The following is a 27,736-nucleotide window of genomic DNA, read 5'->3' on the forward strand; positions in this document are numbered from 1 at the left end:
TTAGGGGAACTACTCTGAACTGAAAGCAGAACAACAAATAGGAGATAAAAGTTGGGAGACAAGGTTCGCAGTGGAGAGCATGCTAGTCTTTTACCAGTATTTTGCTTTTGTGTAGTTAACATTGTAGCTTTGCCAGTGTGATTTTTTGCTGTCATTTCATTTTAATTAATGCAGTTTCACGTTGCCAAAGTGGTCTAATAAATTACCTCTCTCTCTCTCTCTCAAAAAAAAAAAGGAATTCACAGATTTTTTGCCCCTCATTTTATGCCTGGAAGCCTTTTTGCTACCTGCTTTTTGAAACACAGATAAATAATTATCTTAATCCAAGAATAGTTTGAATCTACACATAAATACTGTTTAAAAGGCTTTTTCTGCCAGAAATGGTTCAAACCCAGGTGACATAAATAAAAATTGCTCCTTATATATAGAATACTTTGAACAGATCTTTGAATGATTTTGATAAAGTTAGTGTACGCCTTTACTCTTTTCAATAAAATGCTGCTGTTAGCTTTACCTGTTAAGTTATAAAATGGTTTACAGAAACATCCCCCAAATGTTAATTAATAGTAATTAATTAGAATTAATTATTATAGCCTTTGAAACCAGGTTTCTAAGGATAAACATCTTATACTTGGATGCTTTTTAATAACTTTTATTCAGCATCTAAGTGGGTCTTGTAAATCGGTGTGCCTTCAAACTACTTTGCCAGGCCTATTTCATATCTTACTGTGTCTGTGCAGCCTCTCCTCAGTATTCTAACCCCCGTTAACTTCTTTTGCCAAACTTTTAAGGCAACAATAGTTTGTGATTCTCAGTTTTGTACAAGTGACTGTTTTATATATATATCTCTAATTGTGCTCTAATGTGCTGGTCTGATCTCTTAATAATCATTAGCCTTTTTAAAGAGAGGGCTGACTCTTATCCTTTCTAGTATTTACCTCACAACTAAAAATAAGTCTAGGGGAGCGAGTGTAGCTCAGTGGTTGAGTGCCTGTATCCCATATACAGGTTCTTGGGTTCAGTCCCCAATACCTTCTTAAAAAAAAATCTAGGTTCATGGTAGGCATTTGGTAAATTCTTAGGTTCTAGTAGCTTTGTTAATCTTTCTCACACTCGACATCTTCCTCATCCTTCTGCCCACTCCACCTTTTTTTTTAGATATTGAATGTCTAGACACTTTGAGAGAATAAAATGGTGAAGTTTCATAATGAAACATTACTACTACAAAATATTTATTTCAATTACAAATCTGTATAAAATGTATAAAATTCATTAATTTGCCCCAATCATTCCTTTTTTTTTGTTACAGAAGTTGTGAATTTACAAACCAGTCAGGCATAAAATACAGTATTCTCATACACACCACCACCACCAGCACCCTGCATTGGTGTGAAACATTTGTTGCTACTGATGATAGCACTTTTAAAAAATAATTGTACTTTGTTTTTAACAATAGTTATCTTTGTTTTAATTGATGAAATAGTTATATCTATTGTCTACTATTTACATTAGGTAAATATTTTTCCATATACCACCCTGTTATCACCTTATATTAGTATCACATTCGTTATAATTCATAAAAGAACATTCTTAAACTTGTACAATTAACTATAGTTCATTGTCTACAGTAGGGTTCACTGTGTTGTACAGTCCTTTATTTTATTTTTTATTTTTTATTCTAATACATACATCCTAAAGTTTCCTCCTTTAACTACATTAACCAATATAGTTCATTGCTGTTGAATATACTGATAATAATGTGCAACCATTACCACTATCCATTTCCAAACCTTCCTTTACCATCAGCCTAAATAGAAAATCTGTACAAGTTAAGCATCAATGCCCCATTCTCTAACCCTAGTCTTTCTCTTGGTAACCTATATTTTAGATTCTAACTCCATGAGTTTGCTTATTATAATTAGTTCATAACAGTGAAATCATGCAGTATTTGTTCTTTTGTGTCTGGCTTATTTCACTCAACATAATGTCCTCAAGGATCATACATATTGTTGTTGCATCAGGGCTTCATTCCTTTTCACTGTTGAATAATATTCCATCCTGTGTATATACCACATTTTGTTTATCCATTCATCAGGTAATGGACTCTTGGGTTGCTTTCATGTTTCAGCAGTTGTGATTAATGCCACCTTGAACATTAGTGTGTAAAAAACTTTTCATGTCCCTGCTTTCAGTTCTTCTGGGTATATATACCTAGTAGTGGGGTTGTTGGGTCATATGGAAACTCTATATTTAGCTTCTTGAGGAACTGCCAAACTACCTTTCCACAGTAGCTGTACCATTTTACATTGCCAATGAATGAGTATTCCTGTTTATCCACATCTTCTCCAACACTTACAGTTTTCTGTTTTAATAGTGACTCTTCTAATAGGTGTGAATTGCTATCTCCTTGTGGTTTTGATTTGCATTTTCCTTATAACTAGTGGTGTTAAGCATCTTTTCATGTCTTTTTTAGCTATTTGTATATCCTCTTTGGAGAAATGTCTATTCAAGTCTTTTGCCCATTTTTAAATTGGGTTGTCTTTTTATTTTTGCATTGTAGGATTTCTTTTCCCTCCCTCTTCCCCACCCCCATGCTCCTCTTTTTACCATGTCCATTAGCTGTGTGATCTTTTGTATGTATTTCTCTTTCTGTCTTCTCTTCTCGTCTTTCTCCTCTAGGATTCACCAGGACTCGATCCTGGGGACCTCTGATGAGGAGAGAGATTTCTTGTCTATTGTGCCACCTCAATTCCTGGTCTCTGCTGCACTTGACCTTGACTCTCCCTTTGTGTCTCTTTTGATGTGTCAGCATCTTACTGCGTGACTAACTTGCACAGGGCATTGGCTCACCATGTGGGCACTTGTGCAAGCAGTGCACAAGCAGGCATGCTTTCTCTTCTTTTTCACCAGGAGGCCCCAGGGATTGAACCCAGGTCCTTCCGTATGGTTCGTGAAAACTCAATCACTTGAGCCACATCCACGTCCCCCAAATAAATTTGATAATTGGCTTTTCCATTTCTGCAAAATAGCTTGTTAGAATTTTGATTCAGATTGTATTGAATCTGTAAATCATTTTGGGTAGAGTTGACTAACAATATATAGTCTTCCAATTCATGAGCATGGAATGTCCTTCCATTTATTTAATGTTCTTTAATTTCTTTTAGCAAAGATTTATAGTTTTCTGTTAAAATCCTTGTTTAAATTTATTCCAAGATATTTGATGCTTTTAGTTGCTATCATAAATGAAAATTTTTCTTTGATTTCTTCCTCTGGGTGCTAATTACTAGTGTATAGAAACACTATAATTTTTGCATGTTGATCTTGTACCCCACCACTTTCTGCATTTATTTATTAGCAACTTTGTTGTAGATTTTTCAGGACTATATATATATAAGATGGTGTTCTGTGCAGATAATGAGAGTTTTACTTCTTCCTTTCCAATTTGGATGCCTTTTATTTCTTTTCCTTGCCAAATTGCTAGAACTTCTACTACAATGTTGAATAACAGCGGTGATAGTGGGCAGCCTTGTCTAGTCCCAGATCTTAGAGGGAATACCTTCCAAGTCTTTCACAAATGATTATGTTAGCAATAGATTTTTTTCATATGTGCTCTTTAACATGTTAGGAAGTTTCCTTCTATTACTATTTTTAAGAAAGTAATCTGGGTTTTGTCAAATGCCTTTTCTGTATCAGTTGAGATCATCATATAGTTTTTTCCCTTCATTTTATTAAGGTAGTTTATTACATTAATTGATATTCTTATGTTGAACCACTCTTGCATACCTGGAATAAATTCCACTAGATAATGATAATTCTTTAGTATTGCTGAGACAATTTGCTGATATTTTGATGAGGATTTTTTGTATCTGTATTCATAAGGGTTATTGGTCTATAATCTTTTTTTGTGATATCTTTATGTGGCTTTGATGTCAGAATGATGTTGGTTTTATAGAATGAGTAATTAGTAAATGTTTCATCTTCTTCAATTTATTGGAAAAGTCTGAGCAAGATTGGTGTTAATTCTTCTGGTAATATTTGATAAAATTCAGCAGTGAAACCATCTGGTTCTGGGCCTTTCTTTGAGGTTTTTTTTTTTTTAAAAGATTTTATTTATTTCTCTCCTCCCCCTGTTGTCTGCTCTCTTGTGTCCATTTGCTATGTGTTCTTCTGTGTCTGCTTGTATTCTCGGTGGCTCCAGGAATCTGTGTCTCTTTTTTGTTGTGTCATCTTGCTGCGTCAGCTTTCCATGTGTGTGGTGCCATTCTGAGTAGCCTATGCTTTTTTCGCACAGGGTGGCTCTCCTTGTGGGGTGCACTCCTTGAGCGTGGGACTCCCCTACATGGGGGACACACCTGCGTGGCATGGCACTCCTTGCGTGCGGCAGCACTGCGCATGGGTCAGCTCACCACATGGACCTGGGGGCCCTGGGTTCAAACCCTGGACCTCCTATATGGTAGGCAGATGCTCTATCAGTTGAGCCACATCCAATTCCCTGTTTGAGGTTTTTGATGGCAGATTCCATCTCTTATTGTTGGTCTATGGAAATCTTCTATATTTTCTTGAGTAATTGTGGGTTTGTGTGATTCTAGGAATTTTCCCATTTCTTCTTAGTTGTATACTTTGTGAACAGTTGTTCGGGGTATCCACACGTCATTTTTCAGTAGTACTATCTCCTTTTCACCCCTGATTTTACTTATTTGCATCCTTTCTCCTTTTTTTTTTGGTCAGACTACCAAAGGTTTGTTGATTTTATTGATCTTTTCAAATAACCTACTTTGACTTTGTTGATTCTATTGTTTTTAAAATCTCTATTTCACTTATCTCTCATTTAGTCTTTGTTATTTCCTTCATTCTGCTGCTTTGGGTTGAGTTTGCTCTTCCTTTTCCAGATATCCCAGATATGACGTCAGGTCTCTGATTTGAGATCTTTCTTCTTTTTTAAAATGTAAGCATTCAGAGCTATCAGTGTCCCTCTCGGCAATGCCTTTGTAGCATCCCATAAGTTTTGGTGTGTTGTGTTTTCATTTTCATTTACCTCAACGTATTCCTTAATTTTCCTTGTGATTTCTTCTTTGACCCATTGGTTATTTAAGAATGTGTTGTTTAATTTCCACATATTTGTGAATTTTCTAGTTGTCTCTCTGTTGTTCATTTCTAGCTTCATTCCGTTGTGGTTGGAGAAGATACCACTAACCACTAATTGACTGATTTAACAACTTTTGACTTTACTGAGAGTTGCTTTGTGACCTAACATATAATCCATTGTGGAGAATGATCCATGTGCACTATAGAAGAATGTATTATGCTGCTGTTGGGTAAAGTTTTCTACATATGTTTGTTAGGTCCAATTGGGTTTTTCTGTCATTCAAGTCTTCTGCTTCTTTACTGATCTTCTGTGTGGATATTCTGTCCATTATTGAGAGTGGTGTATTGCAATCTACTACGATTGATATAGCATCATCTCTTTCTCCTTTCAAATCTGTCAATATTTGTTTCATATAATTTGGAGCTCTGCCATTAGGTGCGCGTGTATTTATAATTATGTCTTCTTGTTCAGATGACTCCTTCATCAGTATTTAGTCATCTTCTTTGTCCCTCATAAGTGTTCTTGACTTAAAATCTACCTTACCTGATAATTATATGGATACTACAGCTTTCTTTGGGTGATTTTTTACATGACATAATTTTCCTTCCTTTCATTTTCAATCTACTTGTGTCTTTGAATTTAAGGTGATTCTCTTATACACAGAATATAGTAGGGTCATGTTTTTTTAAATCCATTCTGCCAGTCTCTGCGTTCTGACTGGAGAGTGAAATCCATTTACATTTAAAATAATTACTAAAAACACAAGATTTTATTCTGCCATTTTGCTGTTTGGTCTTTGTCTTATACCTTTTTTGCCCCTCAATTCTTCTGTTAATGCCTGCTTTAATTTTTTTTTTTTAAGATTTTTAAAAAGTTTATTTCTGTCTTCTCCCCTCGCCCCCCTCCGCACCATACCAGTTGTCTGCTTTCTGTGTCCATTCGCTGTGTGTTCCTCTGTGTCGCTTCTGTTCTTGTCAGCAGCACCAGGAATCTGTGTCTCTTTTTGTTGCGTCATCTTGCTGCGTCAGCTCTCCATGTGTGCGGTCGCCACTCCTGGGCAAGCTGAACTTTCTTTCGTGCTGGGTGGCTCTCCTTTACGGGGCACACTCCTTGCACGTGAGGCTCCCCTACACGGGGGACACCCGTGTGGCACAGCACTCCTTGCGCACATCAGCACTGCACGTGGACCAACTCCACACGGGTCAAGGAGGCCCTGGGTTTGAACTGTGGACCTCCCATGTGGTAGGGAATGCTCTATCCATTGAGCCAAGTCCGCTTCCCTGCTTTCATATTTTGATTGTTTCAATTGTACCACTTTGAGTCTCTTCTCATTTCTTTCTGTATGTATTTTTTGTATAGTTTCTTTGTGATTACTATGGGGCTTAAATTTAGCATCCTAAATCTATATAATAGTCACGTTTGATTTGATATCAGCTTAACTTCAATAGCCTCCAAGTACACTGTTTCTACATCCCTTGGTGTCCACGTTCCTGTTGTACTTGTTACAAATTGTATCTTTATACACTGTATGTCCAAAAACATAGATTTATGATTACTTTTATACATTTGCATTTGAGAACCTGCAAGAGGTCAACAGTGGAATTGCATATCAAAAAAAAAAAAATACTATGCACTAGTACTGGCATTATACTTATTCATGTGGCTACCTTTACTGGAAGTCTCTGTGTCCTTGTGCCTCTTTGATGCAATTTCCTGTGTCCTTGCCTTTCGGTCTGAAGAACTCTCTTTAGCATGGTGACAAACTCCCTCACTTCTTGTTTATATGGGAATATCTTAATCTCCCCCTCATTTTTAAAAGACAATCTCATGAGATATGACAGTCTTGGTTGGCAACTCTTTTCTTTCAGCACTTTGAATATTTGTACCACTGACTTCTTGCCTCTTTGGTTTATGAGGAGATATCATACTTAATGTTATTGCTACTCCTTTGTACGTAACATGTTGCTTTCCCTTTGCAGCTTTCAGATTGCTCTCCTTGTCCTTGGCATTCAACAGTTTGACTATTTTTTTTGTCTGGGCATGGCTCTGTTCAGGTTTATCCTGATTGGGGATTTTGGCCTCTTTAAAGTGCACATTCATTTCTTTTCTGCCCTTATTTCTGTGGCAATTCCTTCTACCACTTTCTCTCTTTCTTCTCCTCTAGTGCTTCCACAATGTGTGTCCCATGGGTCTCTTAGGCTGTGTTTCACGTTTTTTCATTCTCTTTCTTTCTGCTCCTCAGAGTGAATCATTTCAACTATTTTATCTTCAGGTTCACTGAGTCATCTTCTGTACACTTCAATCTGCTGTTAAACTCTCCATGGAATTTTTCCTTTCAGTTACTGTGGTTTTCAACTGCAGTATTTCTGTTTGGTTCCTTTTAAAATTTCTATCCCTTCTTTGAGATTCTCATTTTGTTCATCCATTGTTTACCTGATATCCTTTAGTTCGTGCTCTCTGTTTTCCTTTATCTCCTTTAGCATAATGAGGATCTTTTTTTTTTTTTTTTTTTTTTTTTATAGTCTTCAACCTGTATATCCAATATCTGGACTTGATTAATGGTTGCTGGATGTTTAACTTGTTCCTTTGGAAGGGTCATCATTTCCCATTTTGTTAGTTTTGTAATCTTTTGCTGCACTTGGTACTATTTTATTATTTTTAAGTGTTAACTATGGGATTTAGTTACTGAGCTGTCTGTTCTTTAAGTTTGTATCCAGATACTGATGTGACAGATATTTTCTTCAGTGTCAGGAGATAACAAAACAAATAAACCAATGCAAAAAACCACTTTTCTCAGTCTTTACTTATTAGTTTTGTGTTGGCTGCTGCTTTCCTTCAGAGTCTAGCCCTCCTATCAAGAAATGCAGGTGCCCGGAGTTAGTTAGCACATAGTAGTTACTGCAGTACCTCAGAGCAGGGTCAGAGACCTATAATTGGAGTTTAGGATCTCCACACTGTTGGGAAAGTTCTGAAGTGGTTCTGTAAAGGTGCTGCAAGTTTCTACTAATGTTAAATGTGTATTTTCTTGATTTGGCTTTTACTCAGTTACTGTAAGTCTCTAAACCTTTTTCTGGTGTTTTGAGGAAGGTTACTCTACCAGTTTATGCTAGTTGTTCAAAGATTCTATGGGGTAAGGTCACCCTGGACCATCTTAAGATGCTGGCTGGGTCAACTGCCACCTTTTCTTTATTCTCTCTCTCTCTTTTTATTAAAAATTGCTGATTCATCGTTCATTCTGTCTTCTTAAGATCTGTTTCCTTTCTCCATCTTACTTGGTTGGTTGTTCTTTATGTGTAAGTATAAGTGCATTAATGGTGTCACTAAGCTAAAATGCCAACTCCAATCATTACTTAGGATATTTCAGTTATAGTTCTAGATTTGTTGAAACACAAGTATAGAATATAGACCAAATATATGCTTTACATCTGTGTATAATTGAAGATAAAACAGTTTTGACGTAAAAACAAATGACACATCACCTAGATAAAATTAAGGTAAATGAAATTATGGTGGAAGTATTTTTGTACTCAGTGTTTTTAGGCCTAAGCTTCAAGGTGATGATTAGTTTTGATATTAAGCTAGTAGATGTTTTTCTATTGAATTAATAGACTGCATTAATACAATTTACGGTGTTGTTTGGTTTAAGATTGCTTGGTAGACAAGGTAATTCTTTTTTAATATAGCAATTACTCAGTTTTTAGATTGTTTTCATAGCATGGAGAAAATATTGACTTCTAAAGGGCTCCAAATATTAAAATGGCAAATATACCTTCAAATGACAATTTATTACTATTAACATGGCTTAAAAGGTACATAAGTATGAGTCAAATATTTCAGCTTAGCTACAGATCCTTTGAACTGTACATTTTCTGATATTGCCCTTTAAATGTAATCTTCTTTAATTTTAGCAGGATGAGTATCATATGGTTCATCTAGTGTGTACTTCTCGGAGTCCTCCCAGTTCTCCAAGATCCAACACCAGTAGAGAAAGCCATGAAGCATTGGCATCAAGCAGCAATTCTGTGAGTTGTTTTGGGAGAAGTAAACGTTGAAGTTTTCTGATTATCCTTTTTATACCTTTAAAAAACAGAACAGTTGGAGCTTGTGAGTTTTGAGATTGTATTTTAAACAGCCAGAATTAGATATTTAAACTTTGTTTTTAAGATCCAATATACATTGTTATTCTTTGAAGCCTGTTCACTATTGTTATAATTAGCTGCTTTGGCCAATCAGTAATAGATGCTATCTATAGTTATTCAGGAAACAAAATTATAATTTGGTTATATACTATAAATTCAGGCTAGTGAAGTTTAAGGATTATTTTCAGTGTTTTATAGTTTAGTGTATTTTATTCAAGATGGGTTAAATTGTTTAAATTCTAAGTAAGCTAAATCTTCTTTAAATTGCTTGGTCAAGAGTTCTGTTTTTTGAAATCCAGGATTTGGGTGTACATTCTACCTGTATGAGAAAAATTACTTAATAGACTTAGCTCATTTAGATTTGGGTATTCATCCCTTCCTCCTTATTTCCCATCTGCCTATAATTATTTTAGAAAATTTTTCTTAATGGTTGAACTTCTCAATGTAGACATTCTCTCCAAGTTTTAAAGACATTGTCCCTAACCTTTTTATGTCATTATTTTTGACTTCCTGGAAGTGCTTATATATGATACTTTTGGGGATGAGAGAAGAGGGTTGGGATGACTGGAAGTTTGCTATAAATTTTTCTAGTAGGGAGCTTTCCTACTGCAAAGTATACTTTCCTTACTAAAAAATCTAGCCAAAACTTCAAGGAGAGGAGTGGCAAGGGTTAAAACCAGTGGAAAGATCTTTCAGTGGCATAGTTGTCTTTGGGCATAGTTATCTTGCTCCATTTTTGTTGAGAAAGAACCTGTTGACTTGACTTGTCTAGTGATTCCCCAGCCGTGACTTCATGTCATTAGTACATATATTCCATTTTTCAAGGCATCTGATAAAATTACAAAGGAAAAAAATTAAAGGAAAGTTTTGAATCCTCTTTAATTTTTCATGGCTTAGAAATTTCATAGGGATTTGACAATGTCTTAAAAATATAATCATGAAAGAGTTACTTAATAAGATTAGAAATCATTAATTCTAGAGTAATTAGGCTGTGCTGCCAAATGGCTAGGTCTTTCTTCTATTCATTATGTGAATTAACACCGTATTATGATGATCTCTTCTTAATGAGAAATCTTGCCAAAAAGAGGCCTTTTCAGTTTGTTTCTAAGAATCGACTTCTTATAAGATATTTTTGTATCCATTTTGTCTGGAGTAACATCTTAGAGAAAGCTTTAATTAGTATTGCGAAAGATTTGTGTACTTGGGAGCTTTTCTCATGGCAGGATATAGGAAGGTAGATATACAAAAAGACATCCTGTCAATAGGAAGGTAGTAGAGGTAAAAATACAATTTTAACAAACTTGACAGGAGTTTAAAATTATATTGTATCTAGCTTTTAAAGTGGGAGAACTATAATTTATGGAAAATTATGCATTTTAATTTTACATAAAACACTTGACAAACTTTTCAAACAGCAACAAATTGGGTTGGTCTTCAAGAGATTTATATTGCTTAAAGCTATTGAGTTTTCAAGTCACTGACATCATTTGAGCATGAAGGTTTAAATACCCTGATGGTTATTTTGTTCATTTTGTGAAAAACTGTATTTGTTAGTCATGTCTGTGTACTAATAGAATTTTAGAACTGAAAGTACATTTGAAACTTAAAATCTAGTTCAACTTCAATTTCTGTAAGAAAGCTTGAGACTCAGGTTATATGAACCTTTAAGGTCACACTCTTTGTTAATGTCAGAGTTAACATCAGATTCTAGGACTGATTCCTAGCATGTTCCTTGTTATTTTAAACCAATTTGTTACCAATAACATGTAATACAGTACCTGGCACATAGTTGCTGGTTAAATGACACAGTAATAAGTACCATTTATTAAGCATGTTCTATATGCTAGACATTGTGAAAGGAGCTTTGCATGTATTAATTTAATCCTCACAATTTAGTATGCTATTTTTTCGTGTGTAAATACTCTACAGCCCAGCCTTTTCAATTGAGAAATGGAATGTTGTTGTGTAATTAAGCAGTTTTGTTTTTCTGAAGTCTTTTGTCTCATCAGAAATTAAATATTTATCTTTTATACTGGGTAGAATATTCAAATTAGTAAATTTCTAAAATTCCATTATTTTACAGAGGGATTTCATAAGTACTTGTTAATAGTATGTATATAATCTCATGATTGCAATGAATTAAGTCTTCTAGAAAAATAATGACATTTTTGTTTGTAGAGTCCAGATCATTCAGGATCAACAACCCCATCATCCAGTCAGGAAACCTTGACTATAGGTGCCAGTTCATCTTCAGAAGGATTGAGGCAACGTAACCTTGCACAAGCACAAACTGACCCTGCACAGAGTCATCAGTTTCCATATGTAATGCAAGGGTGAGTGGAATTGTGGTAGCTGTGGATCATAATTGAGGTCTCTTAAAAATCACTTACTCGTGGGGAACTGGTGTGGCTCAGTGGTTGAGCATTGGCTTCTCACATACAAGGTCCTGGGTTTAATCCCTGGCCCCAGTACCTCAAAAGACAAACAAACAAAAAATCACTTACTCCTGATTTTCATTCTAGCTCTTTTGCAGTAATTAAAGTACATTTGAAAATTTTTCATATACATGATTATATATTTTGAGAACTGAAGGTTGAATTAGAGCAGTGTTTTGAAAGCTGGTCATACATGAGAATCATCTAAGGCACTGCCTTTCAATCTTTAAAGTTTGTTCTCATTACCTGGGGATCTCATTAAGATGCAGATTCCACTTCAGTAGGTCTCGTGGGTCCTGAGAGTCTATATTTCTAGCAAGTTCCCAGTTAATGCTGATGCTGTTAGTCCTTGAACCACACTTTGTATAGCAAGAATCTAGGTAATTTAACTTTTTTTTTTTTTTAACTCAGTCTCAGTATAGATCTATTCAGTTACTCAATTAGTCTTTTGGGACTGGAGGAATGGGTGACTGAAGGTGTACTTGGAAGAATACAGGACCCAGTAATCTGGTTTTGGAAAGCTCCACAGATGTTCCTCATTAGCCAGGCAGGTAACAACTGAGGTAGAGTAAAATCATGATAAGGGTATGCTAACTGTTGATAGTTACTCAGAATCTTTGATGTATTGAGAGTTACTGTGGAGGAATTATCTCAAGTAGGTTGCTATGACTGCCTTATACTTAGCAATTATAGCAGGCCTCTTGAGTTAGGCAGTTCCAGGAGGAAATGTAGCTGACAACCACAAGTAAAGCACATATTTCAGGATGTTCAGAGAATAGGATCTTGAAGAATATGGTTTGGACCCAGGTTATATCTGAAACCAGAATACTCTACTGGGGCACTACTGTTTGTTAGTTTTGAAGTAAAGGAAACATGAGTAACAGACAGTTATAATTATTTTGTGTTGTATATCAGTGTCCCAGTTCTATGATAGGGGGCTGGAAATGTAGAAAGGCTATGACTCAGAAAGATTAATGTAGGTGATATAACTAAGGAATAGCTATCGACAGCTGTGCTAAACAGGGTAGCACAAACATTCAGATACTTTTTACTTAGAACTTTTAATTCAATTCTTAATATAGAAATATAAAGCCGAGTATATAGCAAAATGTAAGAAAACTCATTTAACTCATTTCCTGAATGTGAAGACTTTCCTTTCAAAATAAGTGTTTAGATAAGGCTGATTGTAGACTTTTATAAAATGTCTATGAAACTTTTTGTTTTTGGAAAATGATTATACTAACTGTTATTTGTGGAAAGTAGTGTTCTCATTTTGAAATAGTAGCTTAAAATATTTTTTAGAAAGTGATTAATTTCCTTTTTTTTTTTTTCCCCAGTCTATGGTAGTTCAGTTCTTCTCAATTTAGAAAGTGATTTTACTTTATTTTATTTGGTGGTATTAGTGGGAGTATTCTGTGTATAAATAAATCTGGAAGAATATATAATATCATATTAATAGTAGTTATATCTGGGTGGTAAGACTTTCATCTCATACTCAGAGTGAATATATTTTATAAGAAACAAGACAAAGCTTGTAAGATTGCAGGTTTCACAATAAGACCGTAGGTATATTGGCAAGAATGGTTAATGCATTCTCTAAACTAGGCTGTTACGGAAATCATAAACATGAGCGATAAAGGCATTTGGTTCTCAGAAGTGTCTTAAACAGATTAGAAAACTCTGACATAGCATTTTTTCTTTTTTTTGCCAAAAGTGAGTATTAAAATGGTGAGCAACAACCCTTTCAATTATAATGAATTTCATTTAGGGATTCTACTGTGAGAAGAATTATGTTTGATTTTAAATCAGAAGGGCAGTATTGCATAGTGGTTGCACAGATTCTAAAGCTAGCCTGTCTGGATTTGAATCCCGGCTTTATCTACTTACTCTGTTGGGAAAGTCTCTTCCCTACTCTGCTTCAGTTTGCTCATCTGAAAATGGGGTAATAATACTTACCTTATGGAGTTGTTGCATGGATTAAAAGAGTTGATGTATGTAAAGAGCTTAGAACAATAACTGGCACAGTTATTGTTTTGTTTCCTAAATTATTTGTTTTCTTAGCTCCTGACTCTGAAGAAAATCTGTCATATCAATATGTGGATACGAACTTAATACAGACAGCTCATTGACTAAATCTCAGAGTTAACACTTAAAAATATTAAAATAAAACAAGGGAAGTGGATGTGACTCAAGTGATAAGGCTTCCCCCTCCCATGCTGGAAGACCTGGGTTTGATCCCTGGGGCCTCTTGGTGAAAAAGAGTAAGAGAAAACCTGCCTGCACAGTAAGCCAGTGCCTGCGTGGTGAGCTGAGTGCCTGCATGTGAGCCAGTGTTGGTGCAAGTGAGTCATGCAGCAAGAGGATGATGCAACAAAAGACAGATGAAGGGGAGAGCCAAGGTGAAACATAGCAGAAACAAGGAATTGAGGTGGTGCAGCTGACAGGGAACCTCTCTCCACATCAGAGGTCCCAAGGATTGACTCTTGGTGAATCCCAGAGGAGAAAAAATGAGAAGACAAAAAGAACAATAGATACAGAAGATCATACAGCGAATGGATACAGATAGCAAAAACAGCAAGGCAGGGGAAGGAGGAGGGAAGGGGGAAAATAAATAAATAAATCTTAAAAAAAAAAACACAAGCCACGTGCAGCAAAAGATTACAAAACTAACAAAGAATGGGAAATGATGTCCCTTCCAAAGAAACAAGTTAAAAATCCAGCAACCATTAATCAAGTCCAGATATTGGATATACAGGTTGAAGACTATAAAAAACAAACAAAAAAAAGATCCTCATTATGCTAAAGGAGATAAAGGAAAACAGAGAGCACGAACTAAAGGATATCAGGTAAACAATGGATGAACAAAATGAGAATCTCAAAGAAGGGATAGAAATTTTAAAAGGAACCAAACAGAAATACTGCAGTTGAAAACCACAGTAACTGAAAGGAAAAATTCCATGGAGAGTTTAACAGCAGATTGAAGTGTACAGAAGATGACTCAGTGAACCTGAAGATAAAATAGTTGAAATGATTCACTCTGAGGAGCAGAAAGAAAGAGAATGAAAAAACGTGAAACACAGCCTAAGAGACCCATGGGACACACATTGTGGAAGCACTAGAGGAGAAGAAAGAGAGAAAGTGGTAGAAGGAATTGCCACAGAAATAAGGGCAGAAAAGAAATGAATGTGCACTTTAAAGAGGCCAAAATCCCCAATCAGGATAAACTTGAACAGAGCCATGCCCAGACAAAAAAAATAGTCAAACTGTTGAATGCCAAGGACAAGGAGAGCGATCTGAAAGCTGCAAAGGGAAAGCAACATGTTACGTACAAAGGAGTAGCAATAACATTAAGTATGATATCTCCTCATAAACCAAAGAGGCAAGAAGTCAGTGGTACAAATATTCAAAGTGCTGAAAGAAAAGAGTTGCCAACCAAGACTGTCATATCTCATGAGATTGTCTTTTAAAAATGAGGGGGAGATTAAGATATTCCCATATAAACAAGAAGTGAGGGAGTTTGTCAACATGCTAAAGAGAGTTCTTCAGACCGAAAGGCAAGGACACAGGAAATTGCATCAAAGAGGCACAAGGACACAGAGACTTCCAGTAAAGGTAGCCACATGAATAAGTATAATGCCAGTACTAGTGCATAGTATTTTTTTTTTTTTGATATGCAATTCCACTGTTGACCTCTTGCAGGTTCTCAAATGCAAATGTATAAAAGTAATCATAAATCTATGTTTTTGGACATACAGTGTATAAAGATACAATTTGTAACAGGTACAACAGGAACGTGGACACCAAGGGATGTAGAAACAGTGTACTTGGAGGCTATTGAAGTTAAGCTGATATCAAATCAAACGTGACTATTATATAGATTTAGGATGCTAAATTTAAGCCCCATAGTAATCACAAAGAAACTATACAAAAAATACATACAGAAAGAAATGAGAAGAGACTCAAAGTGGTACAATTGAAACAATCAAAATATGAAAGCAGGGAAGCGGACTTGGCTCAATGGATAGAGCATTCCCTACCACATGGGAGGTCCACAGTTCAAACCCAGGGCCTCCTTGACCCGTGTGGAGTTGGTCCACGTGCAGTGCTGATGTGCGCAAGGAGTGCTGTGCCACACGGGTGTCCCCTGTGTAGGGGAGCCTCACGTGCAAGGAGTGTGCCCCGTAAAGGAGAGCCACCCAGCACGAAAGAAAGTTCAGCTTGCCCAGGAGTGGCGACCGCACACATGGAGAGCTGACGCAGCAAGATGACGCAACAAAAAGAGACACAGATTCCTGGTGCTGCTGACAAGAACAGAAGCGACACAGAGGAACACACAGCGAATGGACACAGAAAGCAGACAACTGGTATGGTGCGGAGGGGGGCGAGGGGAGAAGACAGAAATAAACTTTTTAAAAATCTTAAAAAAAAAAAATTAAAGCAGGCATTAACAGAAGAATTGAGGGGCAAAAAAGGTATAAGACAAAGACCAAACAGCAAAATGGCAGAATAAAATCTTGTGTTTTTAGTAATTATTTTAAATGTAAATGGATTTCACTCTCCAGTCAGAACGCAGAGACTGGCAGAATGGATTTAAAAAAACATGACCCTACTATATTCTGTGTATAAGAGAATCACCTTAAATTCAAAGACACAAGTAGATTGAAAATGAAAGGAAGGAAAATTATGTCATGTAAAAAATCACCCAAAGAAAGCTGTAGTATCCATATAATTATCAGGTAAGGTAGATTTTAAGTCAAGAACACTTACGAGGGACAAAGAAGATGACTAAATACTGATGAAGGAGTCATCTGAACAAGAAGACATAATTATAAATACACGCGCACCTAATGGCAGAGCTCCAAATTATATGAAACAAATATTGACAGATTTGAAAGGAGAAAGAGATGATGCTATATCAATCGTAGTAGATTGCAATACACCACTCTCAATAATGGACAGAATATCCACACAGAAGATCAGTAAAGAAGCAGAAGACTTGAATGACAGAAAAACCCAATTGGACCTAACAAACATATGTAGAAAACTTTACCCAACAGCAGCATAATACATTCTTCTATAGTGCACATGGATCATTCTCCACAATGGATTATATGTTAGGTCACAAAGCAACTCTCAGTAAAGTCAAAAGTTGTTAAATCAGTCAATTAGTGGTTAGTGGTATCTTCTCCAACCACAACGGAATGAAGCTAGAAATGAACAACAGAGAGACAACTAGAAAATTCACAAATATGTGGAAATTAAACAACACATTCTTAAATAACCAATGGGTCAAAGAAGAAATCACAAGGAAAATTAGGGAATACGTTGAGGTAAATGAAAATGAAAACACAACATACCAAAACTTATGGGATGCTACAAAGGCATTGCCGAGAGGGACACTGATAGCTCTGAATGCTTACATTAAAAAAGAAGAAAGATCTCAAATCAGAGACCTGACGTCACATCTGGGATATCTGGAAAAGGAAGAGCAAATCAAATTCAAATGAGCATATGGAAAGGAATAATAAAGTTTAGAATGGAAAAAAAATGAAATAGAGCATTAGGAACATAGAATCAATGAAACCAAAATTTTTTTTCTTTTTACAAGGTCAGGGAAATTAACAAACCTTTAGCCTGACTACCAGAAAAAGAGACAGGATGCCAATAACTAAATTCAGAAATGAATGAGAAGACGTTACTACTGAACCCATAGATAGAAAAAGTATTATCAGAGGATACTGTGAATAACTGATTGCCAACAAATTAGATAACCAAGATGAAATGGACAATTCCTAGGAAGACAAACTGCCTACATGGACTGAAGAAGAGAAAGAATATCTCAACAGAGCAATAACTAGTAAAGAGGTTGAATCAGTCATCAAATACCTTCCTTCCTAACAAGGAAAATTCCAGGACCAGGTGGCTTCACTGGTGAATTTTACAAAAAATGGGAGAACAGTTAACACTAATTCTGTTCATACTCTTCGAAATATTAAAGGGGAGGGAACAATTCCTAGGTCATTCTGTGAGGGCAACATCAACCTAACTAATAGCAAAGCCAGATAAATAGACCAGAATAGAAGAAAATCACAGACCAATATCCCTTAGGAATATAGATGCAAAAATCCTCACCAAAATATTAGCAGACTGCATTCAACACCTTGATCGGGTGGGATTTATTCCAGGTATGTACAGGTGGTTCAACCCAGGAAAATAAATTAATGTAATACATCACATTCATAGAACAAAGGGGAAAAATGATCATCTCAAATGTAGAAAGCATTTGACAAAATCCAGCACCCCTTTTGATAAAAATATTTAGAAAATGTGCTGTAGAAGAAAACTTCCTCAACTTGATAAAGGACACATATGAAAACCCATGGCTAACATCATTCTCAAAGGTGAAAGACCAAAAGCATTCCCTCTAAGATCAGAAACAAGACAAGGATGCCATCACTGCTACTGCTGTCACTCAAAAGTGTACTGAAAGTTCTATGCCGAATAATCAGACAAGGAAAATCATAGGCATCCAAGTTGGAAAGGAAGAAACCAGAATTTCTCTGTTTGGAGATGATATGATCTTATATATACAAAATCCTGAAAAATCCAAAAGAAAGCTACTTCTATACGAATTCAGCAAGGTGGTGGGGTACAAGATCAACACACACAAGTCAGTAGTGTTTGTATATACTCGTCTTGAAATATCTGAAGAGGAAATGAAGAAAATTCCATTTATAATAGCATCTAAAATAATGAAGTATCTTGAAATAAATTTAACCAAGCATATACTTGGAAAACTCCAAAACAATGCTAAAAGAAATCAAAGAAGACAGATACAAACCATTAAACATTTTGTCAAAACCTATAAAATTGTGTGATACAAAGTGTAAACTATAGTGTAGACTATAGACCATGCTTAGTAGCAGTGCTTCAGTATGTATTCATCAATTGTAATATATGTACCACGCTAATGAAAGATGTTGTTAATGGGGGAAAGTGGGGGTGTGGTGGGGTATATGGGAGTCCCATATAATAAGTAATCTAAAGCTCCTTTATAAAGAAAAAAACGCTTATAAAAAAAGGAAATTGAAGACTTAAAAAAATGGATGAGTATTCCGTGTTCATGGATTGGAAGACTAAATATTATGAAGGTGTTAAGTCCACCTAAAGCAATTTGTAGAGTCAATGCAATCCCAATTAAAATTCTAATGTCCTTATTTGCAGAAATATAAAAGTCATCAAATTTATATGGAAGGATAAAGGTGCCCAAATAGCCAAAACTATCTTGGAAATAAAAAGAAGGAAGTTAAAGGATCCCTACTTCCTGATTTTAAAACTTAATAAAAAGTTACAGTAATCAAAACAGCATGGAACCTGGGACAAGGACAAACATGTATAAACCAATGGAATTGAATTGAGAGTTCAGAACTAAACCTCCACATGTATGGCCAATTAATTTTCAACAATGCAGAAAGAAAAGTCTCTTCAAGAAAAATGGTGCTGGCCAAACTGGATATTGATATGCAAAATAATGAAGGTGGACCCCTGCTTATACTACATGCAAAAATTAACTCAAACTGCATCAAAGACCCAAATTTAAAAACCAAAATTATAAAGGTGCCAGAAGAAAATAAAGGGAAGCATCTTCAGGACCTTGTATTAGGCAATGGTTTCTTAGACTTTATACCCAAAGCACAAGCAATAAAGAAAAAAAAAAAACAAAACAAAACAGATGAAAGGGACTTCCTCAGAATTAAAAACTTTCTTGTGTCAAATGAATGTATCAAGAAAGTAAAAAGGCAGCCTACAGAATGGGAGAAAATATTTGGAAGCCACATATCCATCAAGGGTTTAATATCTGGAATATATAAAGAAATCCTACAACTTAAAAAGACAACCAACCCAATTAAAAAATGGAATAGACTTAAACAGACGTTTCTCCAAAGAAGATATACAAGTGGCCAAAAATCTCATGAAAAGATGCTCAACAGCGTTAGCCATTAGGAATGTGCAAATCAAAATCACAATGTGATAACATTTCAAACCCACTAGAATGGCTACTATTGAAAGAAAACACAACGGAAAGTTACAAGTGTTGGGAAAATGGGAACACTCATTCATTGCTGGTGGCAGTGTATAATGGTGCAGGCGTCATGGAAAACAGTTTGGTGGTTCCTCAGAAAGTTAAGTATGGAATTACCATATGACCTGGAAATCCCACTACTATGTATGTACCTAAAAGAATTGAAAGCAGAGGGAAGCGGATTATAGAGCATCTGCCTACTGTATATGAGGTCCAGGGTTCGAACCCAGGGCCTCCTGGCTCATAAGGTGAGCTGGCCCACGTGCAGTGCTGTCGTGCACAAGGAGTGCCATGCCACACAGGGGTGCCCCCCCTGAAAGTGAGCCCCACGTGCAAGGAGTGCACCCACAAGGAGAGCCATCTTGCGCGAAGAAAGCACAGCCCACCCAGGAATGGCACCTCACACATGGAGAGTTGACTCAGCAAGATGACGCAACAAAAAAAGAGACACAGATTCCCAGTGCTGCTGAGAATACAAGCAGACACAGAAGAAAACACAGCAAATGAACACGAGAGCAGACAGTGGTGGAGAGGGGAGAGAAATAAATAAATATTAAAAAAAAAAAAATTTAAAGCAGAGACCCAAACAGCTGCCAAAAATGGAAGTAACCCATTGTACATCAACTGATGAGTGGATAAACAAAATGTGGTATATACATACAATGGAATATTATTCAGCTATGAAAAGGAATAAAGTTGATAACATGCAACAACATGGGTGAACCTTGAAGACATCATACTGAGTGACATAAGTCATGCACAAAAGAATAAATATTGTTAGACCTTCCTGGTACGAAATAATTAGAATAAGCAAATTCGTAAGAGTCAGAAACTAGAATACAAGTTACCAGGGACTGGAATGGGCATAGGAAATGGGAAGATAATGCCCAGTTGTTGCAATGTTTCTGTTTGGGGCAGTGAAAATTGATGGTGTTGATGGCAGCACAACATTGCAAATGTAATTCGTGCCACTGAATTACATACTTGAATGTGGTTAAAAGAGGAAATTTTAGGGTGGTGGATATATGTTACTAGAATAAAAAATTTAAAAAAAGGTCTGTACAGCACAAACAGTGACTCCTAATGTAAACTATGGACTGTTGTTCGTAGTATAATTATAATGTTCTTTCATCATCTGTTACAAAGGTACCTCACTCATGCAGTGGGTTAATAATAGAGAACACCATGTGTGTGAAGTGGGAGGAGGAATATGGGAATTCTTTATTTTCTGCATGATTTTTTCACTGAACCTGTAACCTCTCTAATTTAAAAAAATGTTTTATAACTTGCCTGAGTTTCAAAGAAGGGGTCAGTAGCAGAAATGAAATTCACATCTATATCTGACTTGAAGTTTGTATTCTTCACAGCCTTGCTGATGTTTATATTTATTTCACTATTTTCCCATAGTTTGTTGTTTTATCTTGAGTTCATTTGTGGTACCCCATCCCCAATTTAAAAACTTTCCTAGTTAAATCTCCTGGTCAGATTTTAAGTCTATGTGAGCAAGTCTGTTCAGATCAGGGCCCTGAGACTTCATTCAGTAAATATTTTTTTAAGAATCTGCTCTACACTAGGCACTGAAGATAGGAAAATGAATCTTGTAGTTGCTGACAACAGAAGGAGCTCAGATATGCAGATGAATTACTAACCCTGATGGGCTATTAAGTCTCTGCTTGGAGGAGTGGGAATGGCTGGATTGGTGGTACCATATGAACTGTCTGTAGGGGAAGTACAGCAGGGAACGCAAAGCAAGTGCTGAGTCTTGAAAAGCCATATTTTGGAAACTGGGGATTCCATGCAATTGCTGTGTCACCTGTATGGGTGGAGGGTGGGGGGCGGGGAGTAAACCTAATGTAATTCTATGAAAGAATTGTTTCCTGATTGTTGAAGTTTCTAGTTCCTTTCATATCCTCTCCTTTATAATTCTAAACTTTTAAAAGCATATTAATTAATGTTCTTTTGTGTTCTTTTCAGTATATATTTGTGAATGACAAATTTGTCTTTCAAGGCCTTGGTTTTTGTCATAGTCTTTATTATACTCTGCCAAGTAGTGTGTTCTAGTGTGGTTGCAACTCTACCTCCCACCCATCCTATGTTTTTTTTTTTTTTTTTCTATAGCACTAGCTTGGTATATCCTATCCAAAAAGAAAAAAAAAAAGCTGTGAGAACTTTTGCCATCAGCTATGATTTCCTCCCATATGTACATATCAGTTTCCTTTCTCTGACTTCCCCAGGGTACAAAGTAGGGACCAGGTTATCCTCTTAACCTTGTTTTCCTTGTGTAAACAATATGACATTTTACTGGAGACAGACATACTATATATTACAAATAGTTGCATTTCCCCCTTCTGCTATTTGGCTCTTTTGCAAAAAATAAAACTAGCTCCTAATTATTTTGCATAATAAAAGAAATTATACATATTAAAGAATTTGGAAAAGACAGTAAAGGAAAAGAAAAAATTACCTGTGTCCAGTCACCTAAAGACAGTTATTTGTTGACATTATTTCTTTCCACTATCCTTTTCTTTGCAAATGATTTTCTTTAATATAATTGTAATTTTTACTGTCATTAACATTATATTTTTATTTAATGTTGGAAAAGTAAATGAAATTTACAAGCTACTATATTAAATAGTTACTTATAATTGGTACTTTATTTTCAGTCTTGTTATGAAGTTGTGATGTTCACTTATTCAAGATATATTTATTGTGTTAATTGCTAAAGATATAACAAATATTCTTAGGAGCAGAGTTTGGTGTGAGAGACAGGATAGTAAACAGGCAATTTTTAAAGATTATTTTCTAAGACATAGTGTATGCCCATTGTACCATTTTTAGAGGTAACAAAAAAGGTATACCAAAGTTTAGTTCCTGTATCTGCCAGCTACCCAATTGCCCTCCTCAGAGGCAACCATTGTTAACTGTTTCCCTGCATTCTTCTAGAGATAAACTGCTTAGACAGTTGTATGTGTGTACATATATTTTGACACTAATGGTAATATAGTTACTATACATACTAACCGACATCTTTTTTTTTTTTTCCCACTAAATGTATTAAAGATTGTCCCATGTTAGTACACATAAAGCTGTAACATTCTTTATTGGTTGAACAGTATTCCATTATAAGATTAATATAATTTAGTGAATAAGCCTCTTGTTGATATATATTTAAGTTAAGCAGGTAATATTCAGTGCTTTTTTAATTTTTAAAGCTTTATTATAGTTTTTAAACATTCACAAAGTACATAAAATACTATGGACCCTTACGTACCTAACACCCAGCTTCAACAACTATTAACAGACTATCATTTTCATCTATTTCCACTACGTTTCTGTTTTTCGTTTTTTTTTTTTTTTCTGGGACTAGAAAAAAAACACTTTAAACACTTTCATTTTGTAACATTTTAACAATTTCAGACATACAGGAAAGCTGAAAAATAATACAGAAACAACACAGAGAACTCCAGTGTACCCCCACCTAGAGACTCAGATTTAACAACTATTAGTATTTTGCCATGTGTTATACCATTTTATGTCTATATTTCTGTTTGGTTATATCGATCTGCTTAAATTTGAAAGTGGGTTGCATACATCATGTTTTTTTTTTTTAACATTTAACATGTCCATGTACATTTCCTGAGACTGACTTATGAACCACCTTAAATACAATTATCAAGCTCAAGAGATTTAATATTGATATAAAGCATACAGTCCGTATTCCAGTTTTTCCAGTTATCTGAATGGATATAGATACATATTTTTTTGAATTTTCACAAAGAAACAATGGAAAGATAAACCAAAAATTACATATGTATAAACTAAACTATACATATATAAAGTATATGTATTTGTGCAGTTGATTATTGTTATTTGTGATGGGTGTGCTCTATACAGTCACTGTTAACAGTGAATTACAGAATACTCCTAGGGGAAATACAGCGCAAGGGTCCTGCTAGCCTCTGGTCACACAAACTAATCAATACATAACCTTGTTTTACTGTTTAAAGACACTAATATATATTGTTGATTCATTAACATTGAACTTAGAGCCAGCATGTATTTTCTTCTTAAGGTGCATCACAGCTTTTGTGCTTAGAAACACTAGACAGCACTTTAGCTTGGGCGGTCAGTTTAAATAGAGAAATCACCAACAAAACAAAAAAATGTGAAAAATGTGGCACTAAATATACTGTGAAAAGGACACTTTTTAATAGTATAAGAGCTGAAATAAGACAAGACTGTCACCTTGTTCAGCCTCAGCTGGGAATATGCATATTAGGTGACTCAAATTTTTGCCACTTGGTGCATGTCTGTGAATGAGTGTGAAAGCCCTGCAGATAATGATTTTGGAATTATACATAAATTTTAGTGAGTAGGAGAATTTGCAAATACAGAATCTACAAATAGAATTGACTTGAAATGTTTATATCCCTGTTTTTCTCAAACAAAAGAAATAGTATATTATACACAGTTGTCTTCACTTGGCTTAAAAATGAAAAGCTATTATAGTGGATCATCCCATAGGAACATAGAGAGATTGTCATTCCTTTTTTACAGTGTCATAGTAATTAATTAATTGAATACATAAGCAATGACATCCACTCTTCTGTTGATGAATATTTGTGTTGTTTCATCTTTGCTGTTACAAATAGTGCTGTGATAAAGTTTTGTAATACACAATTGCACATTTTTTACCAGTATATACTTAGGATAGATTCTTAGAAGTACAATTGATGGGTCAAAGAATAAATATCTTCATAGGTGTGATATTATAAATAGGACTATTTTAACATGGTAATAAGTTCTGTTATGAATCTTTTTTTCTTAAATTTTTAATTTTGAAATAATTTCAAACTTACAGGACAGTTGCAAAAATAATAAAATACCCATACAGAGAATTCTAGCCTACCTCTCCCCCCTAATACCCAGATTCACCAATTTTTACATTTTGCCCCTCCCTCCCTTTCTCTTTCTCTTTCTCTCTTTCTCTTTCTATCTCTTTTCTAAACATTTGAGAGTAGGTTATGTATATCATATTCCAGGAGCACATAATATTTCCCATGCACATTTCCTAAGAACAAGGACATTCACTGATGTAACCACCAATGTTAAATCAAGAGATTTAACATTGATATAAAGCTTATAGTCTATATTCCAATTTTTTCGTATGTTCCAATAATGCTCTTTTGAGATTTTTCTCCATTATTAGATCTCGTCTAGAATCATCTATTGCATTTACTTATTTTTATTTTTTTTTAAAGATTTATTTCTCTCCCCTTCCCCCCCATTGTCTGCTCTCTCTGTCCATTCACTGTGTGTTCTTCTGCATCTGCTTGCATTATCCGGTGGCACTGGGAAAATGCATCTCTATTTGTTGGTCATCTTGCTTCATCAGCTCTCCGTGTGTGCGGCGCCACTCCTGGGCAGACTGCGCTTTTCTCATGCAGGGTGGCTCTCCTTGCGGGGTGCACTCTTTGCACGTGGGGCATCCCTCCATGGAGGCACCCCTGTGTGGTATGGCCTTCCTTGTGCACGGCAGCACTGCACGTGGGCCAGCTTACCATGCGAGTCAGGAGGCCCTGGGTATTGAACCCCGGACCTCCCATATGGTAAGTGGATGCTCTTATCAGTTGAGCCACGTCCGCTTCCCATGTATTGCATTTAATTGTCATTGCCTCTTTAGCTGCTTTTTTTTTTGTGTGAACATATATTTAATAAAATTTCCATCTCAGACACTCCCAAGAATACCATCCAGTTGGATTAATCACATTCACAATGTTGCGCTACTTTCACCACCCTCCATTACCAGAACTTTCCCGTTGCCCCAAACAGAAACCCTACAGGCATTATGCAATAACTCCCCATCTCCCCTCCCACTTATCTGGTAACCTGTATTTGTCTTTCTGTCTATAATAATTTGCATAATTCTGCCTATTTCATATAAGTGGAATTACATAGTATCTGTCTGTTTCTGATTTATTTCACCCTGTATGATGTGGTCAAGGTTTATTCATGTAGTGGCATGTGTCAGGACTTCATTCCTTTTTATGATTGAGGAGTATTTCATAATATGCATACAGTACATTCTATTTATCCATTATCTGCTTGGTTACTTGGGTTGCTTCCACCTTTTGGCTGCTGTGAATAATGCTTCTACGAAATTGGTGTGCAAATATCTGTTTGAGTCCCTGCTTTTAATTCTCTTGAGTATACACCTAGAAGTGGGATTGCCAGGTCATATGGTAGTTCTGTGTTCAACCTTTTTTTTTTAGGAATTGCTAGCTGTTTTCCATAGTGGTTGCTCCATTTACATTCCCACCAACAATGTACAAGGTTCCTGTTTCTCTGCGTCCTTGTGAACTCTTGTTATTTTCTTTCTTTTTTTTTTTTTAATAATAGCCATTCAGGTGGGTGTGAGGTAGTATCTAATTGTGGTTTTGATTTGCATTTTCCTAATGTCCAGCAATTTTGAGCGTCTTTTAATGTGCTTGTTGGCCTTTTGTTTATCTTATTTGGAGAAATGGCTATTCAAGTCCTTTTCCCATTTTTTAATTGGGTTATTTGCCTTTTTGTTGTTGAGTTGTAGGATTTTTAAAACAGAATGTTAAACCCTTATCAGATATTTTCTCCTATTCTTTTGGTTGTCATTTCAAATATTTTCTCCTATTCTTTTGGTTGTCATTTCACATTCTTGATAATGCACAAATCTCTCCTTTTTATGTAATGAACTATTGTCCTAAACTCTAGTTTCTCTCTATTACTATGGGAGAGGGGGCCGAGAGTAGGAGTAGGTTTAGTGAGTGGTTCCTATAAGGGATAAGGAGGTAAAAAGGCCTACAGAGATGTGTATACATTTTTTAATGTTAAGATTTATCCATGTTTCGTTTTCTTGAAAGACGGTTTTCAAAAGTAGAATTACTTGTGCAATTGGATATGTTGTCATTTTTTAAAGGTGCTTAATTTTGTCAAATGTTTTTTTAAAGGCTTGTGTTAAGGTTTACTAGGAAAACAGCCTTTAGGAGATATGTGTGTGTGTGTGTGTATGTATGTACATAATGTGAGAATTTTTGTAGGAGTTAACTCACGTGCCTGTGGGGATTGGCAAGTCTGAATTCCATAGCACAGGCTTCAATTTTGGAACTACAGTGAAGGTTTCTGACTGCCCCAGAAGAAGCTGACTGGCTGAAGTAGAGATAGAAATTCTTTTCTCACTGCTGAAATCATCAGGTTTTCCTTGAAGGCCTTCAATTTATTGAATGAGACTTTTCTCATTGCTTAAAGCAGTCTATTTTGTTGATTGTAGATGTGATCAGCCATAGATGTAGTCAACTTACTAATAATTTAAATTTTTTTCTGAGTCCTATGTCTTTAATTTTATGTGCACAAATATGTTGATTGCTTTCTTTGTGATTTCTTCTATTGCTTTTAAGTTGAATGGACAGTCCTTTTCCCTCCAAAGACTTGGAAATAATTAGTTCCAGTTTCTTCTAGATTTTCTATAGTTTAACTCTTAATACTTCATTTTAGTCCCCTTGAAACTTGCTTTGATACATAGAATGAGATGAAGCTTTAAACTCTCTTCTTCCTACCACAAATTTGGTAGTCCCCTTTCCCAGCACCAAATAATAATTTCCTATCCCATTATTTGGTTATACATCCTTTAAAATGTGTTAAATTCTTTTGTAATAGGATCTCTTTCTGGATTATCCATTGTTTCATTGATAGGTTTATTTCTTTATATTTAAAGATCACTTTATATTTTAATATAAAAAATCTTTTATTTCTTGCTTTCTGGAGAATACCTAATACATATCATTTTGTCTGAAGGGTAATAAAACACAAATGAAAGTTGTAATATGTCAATTTGGGCCTGGAATGGATCTTAGCAATTATACAGTTCAGTAGTTTTTAACTTATTGGAGAAAAGGGGGAGAAGCATATCAGAATTATACTGTTAAGTTTTTTTGTTTTTTTAAAAACATATTTTTAATAA

The 27,736-nt window shown here is 35.5% G+C and overlaps 1 protein-coding gene across 3 annotated transcripts in view; it reads left to right on the forward strand.

The window, feature by feature from the left end:
• Nucleotides 1–27,736, forward strand: part of HERPUD2 (HERPUD family member 2) — a 56,696-nt gene that overhangs the window by 19,045 nt on the left and 9,915 nt on the right. For 2 of the 3 annotated variants that reach the window (XM_004457117.5, XM_012524640.4), the window contains 2 exons: nucleotides 8,995–9,108; nucleotides 11,404–11,558. In XM_004457117.5, the coding sequence (XP_004457174.2) occupies nucleotides 8,995–9,108; nucleotides 11,404–11,558 (269 nt within the window). The remainder of the gene's footprint in view (nucleotides 1–8,994; nucleotides 9,109–11,403; nucleotides 11,559–27,736) is intronic. The other variant, XM_004457118.5, reaches the window with a different exon arrangement.

The sequence above is a fragment of the Dasypus novemcinctus genome, chromosome 5 (genome assembly GCF_030445035.2).
Source record: "Dasypus novemcinctus isolate mDasNov1 chromosome 5, mDasNov1.1.hap2, whole genome shotgun sequence".
Taxonomy (NCBI): Eukaryota; Metazoa; Chordata; class Mammalia; order Cingulata; family Dasypodidae; genus Dasypus; species Dasypus novemcinctus.